Raw genomic sequence first — 6,000 nt, forward strand, 5'->3', positions numbered from 1 at the left:
GTTCCACATGTATATATATATATATATATACTTTTGTAACCTAAGTCTGCCTTCAGGGATCCAACTGTGAACTGAATGAATGTGAGTAAACTATTATGTTGACTTTAATGAGATTGTCGTGTCTATTCTTTTTAAGAGGGACAATAAGGGATCTCAACAGGAATATTACATAGAGAGGTTCAGACGAACCTGCAACAAGCAAACCGCAGTGTGTTTAAACTCTGCTAAGATATAGAACTTGCTAACGCAAGTTAGAAAGGATATCATTAAACAATATATCCTCTCCTACCTCCCTGAACATTCCCAGTGTCACGGTCCAGTTCACGGGCGATCAAAGTCCTGGCAGGGGACGTCAGGACTGGGGGAAGATGGCGGGGTGGGAGCAGGAGTCAAGAAGCCAAGGGTCCGAGGGTCAGGAAGCAAGGAAGCACAAAGTCAGGGGTCTGAGGATCAAGAAGCAAGAAGTCAAGGGTCCAAGGATCAAGAAGCAGGGAGTCAAGAAGCCGAGGTTCAAGGATCAGGAAGCAAGAAGCCAAACGCAGCAAGGCAGGAAGCATGTTGCTGTGGCAAAGAGCCGAAGGGAAATGCTAACCTTATATCCCTTCCCAGCTCTTGCCACCAGGTGCTATGAGTTACCAATCAGCCTCACCTGTGAGGCCGCGCCTTGCCTCTTCAGAACAAACTTAGGAAAGCCCCAGTCCTGCAAAGTCCTGTTGGTCACAGGGCCTGGCTCCTGCATGCACACCTGACACACAGTTAGTGCCAATGGATTTTCAGCATGGAAGGGCAATTTTCATCAGCTGGGGGAATTAAGGAATAAAATTACCAGCCCTTGCTACGGTTCTGGTAAGTATCTCTCTCTCTCTTACACACATATCATGCCCAATATTATTTTTTAAAGCCAGAAATGATTTCCAACCATACAATAAAACAAATTTCTGGTTTTTCCTATTGGGCAGGCACACAGCAGCTGTCAGAAGGGTCATCCATTGTTAATTTATGCACCTGGTTTGAACTCCATGAAAGATGCAGAAATAATAGACAGCACAAGCCTGCCATCTGTTTGTACAAACAACAACATAGTTTTTGAACCCGCCTTTCTGTCTTATCAAAAAGATGGCCAAAGTTAGTGACAAAATTTTAAAATAGTTCCATTTTACAAACAAAGGGAGGCAAAGCAAAAAAAGCAGGAGCAAATGGAGCATTATACAGTACATCGAGAGAGTAAGGAAAGATTCAAATGTGTCAGGCTGTAATGAAAATCATAACCACCACTTTTGCATAAGTCAAGAGCAAGACGGCGCATCCAGGGAATGCAGAAACTGTGAAGAGCCAAGACAACCAACTCCTTTTCAAATCTGTACTTCGTATACCGTATTTTTCGCTCTATAAGACGCACCAGACCACAAGACGCACCTAGTTTTTGGAGGAGGAAAACAAGAAAAAAAAATATTCTGAATCTCAGAAGCCAGAACAGCAAGAGGGATCACTGTGCAGTGAAAGCAGCAATCCCTCTTGCTGTTCTGGCTCCTGGGATAGCTGTGCAGCCTGCATTCGCTCCATAAGACGCACACACATTTCCCCTTACTTTTTAGGAGGGGAAAAGTGAGTCTTATAGAGCAAAAAATATGGTATATCCCCTAATGTAGGAGGCATTTCGAGAGAAGCAAGCACCAGCCCAGCAATTCCTAATGTGCAAAGTTTTGAGCAGCAGATGGAGAAGATAATTTCAATCCATTGTCAATATCTGCTTCTAAGCATTATATAAATAAACTGAACTTCAGAAACATAAACAGAGCCGTCGTTTTCAGTTCCTGAGGAAGCATAAATCAGCACCCACCTGCCATCTGTGCCTTAGAAAAGCTGTCTCTAAAGAATCAGAGTCATCTCCCTCGTAACTAAGCTAACAAATAGGCTTCCTCTTTAGGCTGTTTCTTGTACATCACAAGGTTGATGCACTATATATATACTAAAGTAAGGTTGGAAGGAGGTGACCGATTATCTAGAGCAGTGTTTCCCAAACTTGGGTCTCCAGCTTCTTTCTGGACTACAACTCCCATCCTCCCTAGCTAGCAAGACCAGTAGGCAGGGGTGATGGGATTTGTAGTCCCAAAACAGCTGGAGACCTAAGTTTGGAAACACTGATGCAGGGCCTTGGCCTTCTAGGTTCTGTGGGATTGGTATTTTGTTTTGTTTCTGTACAAAATCATCTTATGCAGTCGTACCTTGGTTCTCGGAAGGAATCAGTTCCGGAAGTCCATTCAACTTCCGAAAATGTTCGAAAACCAAGGCGCAGCTTCCGATTGGCTGCAAGAGCTTTCTGCACTCAATTGGAAGCCGCGTCAGACGTTTGGCTTCCAAAAAACATTCGCAAACCGGAACACTTCTGAGATTGTGGCGTTCAGGAGCCAAAACGGACGAGTACCAAGGCAGTCGAGAACCAAGGTGTGACTGTACACACAGAATAAGAGTGGATCAGTCATTTGCCCATTTACCAAACTCAAGAGCACATGGGGAAGAGAGGAAGAATAAACCTTACTGCATGAGTTATGTTATGTTGGATCTCATCCATACAGAGCAGGGGTCAGCAAACTTTTTTAGCAGGGGGTGGGTCCACTGTCCCTCAGACCTTGTGGGGGGCCGGACTATATTTTCTTTTGGGGGAGAAATGAACTAATTCCTATGCCCCACAAATAACCCAGAGATGCATTTTAAATAAAAGCACACATTCTACTCATGTAAAAACAAATTGATTCCCAGACCGTCAGCAGGCCGGATTTAGAAGGCGATTGGGCCAGATCTGGCCCCCGGGCCTTAGTTTGCCTACCCATGATACAGAGGATAGGAGGGAGGGAGGAGGGGAGCAGTCCCCAAATCGATTCATTCGCACTCAAACGGTACAACTAAGTATGAAGTTGAAACACAAGGGGAGACTTGAGGATTTAAATTTTTTCCACGGCCCAATTCAAGTAGCTGGAATTAAACATTTTATCATCACAGCTTCCATGGAAGGGAAATAGAATAGACCCAAACTATGTGGGCTTCAATGAACTGCAGACCCGGGTGTTAAAAATAAATTTAAAAATCTACTGTGTTATGCTGTGTTTCTGGCCACAAGATGATGCTGTTGCATTTATTACAGAACCTCTGGTCTTCCTTTGATAAGAGAATACTAGGCAGATAAACACCCCAGGCGGAAGGAGCGACTTAAAAGCATGGTTAAGTCTCCTTATTTCTAAGGGACAACTCTTCAAACGGTTTATGGTCCAAGGCTGCCTTTCTGTCTGCTACCAGGCACTGGCCACATTTGCATGTGACAATAAATCAGGGTTTCTGGCTTATTGTGGTTTATCGTGGACACACAGCATACTGGTCAATTGCTCCTGGCTCCTTCCTCCTCCTCCTTTGGTGTAAGCAGGAGAAACAAACCCGGAAGCCACAATTAAGCTTCTGGGATTGTGGTTTCTTGCTCACTAACAAGCCAGGAAACGGCGATCTGCTATCGGTTTAAAAATCCGGGCTTGTTAGGAAGTGACTCACCACAATCCTGGGTTGGGGGGGTCACAGGAAGCCAAGCTTAATTGTGGCTTCCGAGTAAGTTTGTTTCTCCCAGTTGGGAACCAGGAGAGGTTGTACACAAGAGCACACGGCTCATGCGCAAAAAGCCACAATAAAAAGCAGCAACCCTGGCTCCAGCCTCCCAACCTGATTTTCAGTGATTCTCTAGCAAGCATTTGCATGCCATGATTGAAATCTGTTTTGAAAGGCAAGGCTAAAAGGATCAGATCTTCCTGTTTGAAGCCTGCAGTTTGATTGTTTGTGGACAACGGAAGGCAAGTGTTTTGCAGAGCAGCCACAAAACACACTAACACCAAAAGCTTGCCAGCCCACATCTTGCCTTATTTTAATGTGTAGTTAAATCTGACAAGCCCCCCCCCCAAAAAAACCCCAGCATTCATAGTTGCACCACAGGGCAGAGTAGGAAAATGTCAAAATAAATAGCAGAAGAAAACCTGGTCAACGTCACAGAGTTTTCACAAACTCTGACATCTAGATCTGAAAGGTATCGGAGACATGGGAGCATGTAGGGCAATATCTGTAGGAAAAGGGCGGGGGGGAGCAACTTTTATGAACTCTCTCATTGCAAGTCCAAAATGACATCTGCTTTCCATTTCCATTTCCATCTGTCCCTGAAGGGCTCAGACTCACAGTAATAATAAGTTAAAGTATGTTATCCATTGCGTTTAAAGAATTACAGTCGTACCTCGGTTTTCGAACAGCTTAGCTCACAAACAACTCTGAACCCGAACACTGCAAAACTGGAAGTAGCTGTTCTGGTTTTCGGACTTGTTTTTTTGGAGCCGAATGTTTTGAGTCCCCTTGTGTTTCCTGTTGTGCTGCCAATTTGCACCCCCCCCCCATTGTAATTCAAGCCTTCCATTTCTGACTGCAGTGTTCTAAGGTGATATTTGGAGCTTATATTTGGTGCTTTTGTTTTTGCGATTTATTTTGCATTTTTTTTGAGGCTTTTGCAGTTAATTTGCTTTTGTGGCTGTGTGGATCCCAGTTCAGCTACTGATTGATTGATTGATTGTGTGACTGCGGAAATGGATAAAAAAACCCCATCCAAACAATGACTATCATCAGCGCAGGTAAGATTTTTTTTAAAAAAAATTAATCATCTAGAATACTGTTTTATTTATTTTATAGTACTGTACATTGATTATTGCTTTCATTTTATGGATCAATGGTCTTGTTAGACAGTAAAATTCATGTTAAATTGCAGTTTTAGGGGTTGTTTTAAAAGTCTGGAATAGATTAATCCGTTTTGCATTACTTTCTATGGGAAAGTGTGCCTTGGTTTTGGAATGCTTTGGTTTTGGAATGGACTTCCAGAACGGATTAAGTTTGGGAACCAAGGTACCACTGTAAATGCATGCTAGATTTAGTTCATCACATATAGACATTAGTAGGGCTAAAAGCAGCATTGCTGAACATGACCAGGAATACCTGCAACAGAAACTGGAGTTCATTTCTTTCTGCTTTCCACCGATCCGCCTGAGACCTAAATTCCTTTGCTGCCTCCTCCCTGATCTCTGCCTCTATTATGCTCCTCTGCTTCTGGTGGTGCTCCAAAGTCTCCTTTGTATGGATAAAGTTTAACTTTTATTTAATTAAAACATAGGTACCATGCATCACAACCCTGAAACTAATAATATCAGTTTGAAATAACACCACATGCATTTGATTCCATTTCTCTAATGTTATTAGCAGAGAGAGGCCATTCCCACAAGACTATCTTCCTTCACTCACTACAAATTCAGCAAGCTGAATGAGTGAATGGGTCTTTGCATCAAATATGTTGGTGACATGCCGAGGAGCCTTCAAACCACGGCTTGGAAGACTGGGAAAGAGCAACAGAGAATTGTCTAGCTCAGCAGCTCTTCTTCCTCTTTCTTGGAGGGGAGAAGAAAGTTAACTTCCACTTCTAGTAAGCAGAAAGCCATTGTAACTAAATACTACAAACGATGGTTTACTCAAAACATCCTTGCCTGCAAACCAGAATCTCAAATGACAGTATGACCTGGCTTTCAGCACTGGTAAGTTTGGATTGACTTGTTTTGCTATGCCAACTTTCTGTATACCTGTTCAATTTTTCATGTACATGGGATGGGGGAAGTTTAACAAGTCATCATCAGAAAAACCTACCACACAGAGTTAAAAGGGAAGGGAAGGGCATAAATGCCACCCTATGCTCTTTGGAGAAAGCATAGGTTGATAAGAAGAAGACAGTACATTGTTCCAGATTCTCCCAATTAGGGCAGAGCGATATCTGGTTTTCAGCATTGCGATATATCACCAGCTAAACACTGCTATATACCGATATATCACGATGTCTGAAATAAGGATGGAACTATGTAGAGGTGGGTCCCAATACTCACAGTGTGAATAAATGCATACCTTCAAAATACTGTCCAGTTTAGCCTTCTCCTTCAAAAG

The 6,000-nt window shown here is 43.0% G+C and overlaps 1 protein-coding gene across 1 annotated transcript in view; it reads right to left on the bottom strand.

Moving 5' to 3' along the window:
* Window positions 1-6,000, bottom strand: part of CCDC171 (coiled-coil domain containing 171) — a 205,439-nt gene that overhangs the window by 188,688 nt on the left and 10,751 nt on the right. The window contains exons 5-6 of the mRNA XM_080988549.1: window positions 5,962-5,998; window positions 5,011-5,142 (exon numbers count right to left, since the gene is read on the bottom strand). Of these exons, the coding sequence (XP_080844675.1) occupies window positions 5,011-5,142; window positions 5,962-5,998 (169 nt within the window). The remainder of the gene's footprint in view (window positions 1-5,010; window positions 5,143-5,961; window positions 5,999-6,000) is intronic.

Source organism: Podarcis pityusensis (genome assembly GCF_964106645.2).
Source record: "Podarcis pityusensis genome assembly, chromosome: 17".
NCBI classification, from domain to species: domain Eukaryota; kingdom Metazoa; phylum Chordata; class Lepidosauria; order Squamata; family Lacertidae; genus Podarcis; species Podarcis pityusensis.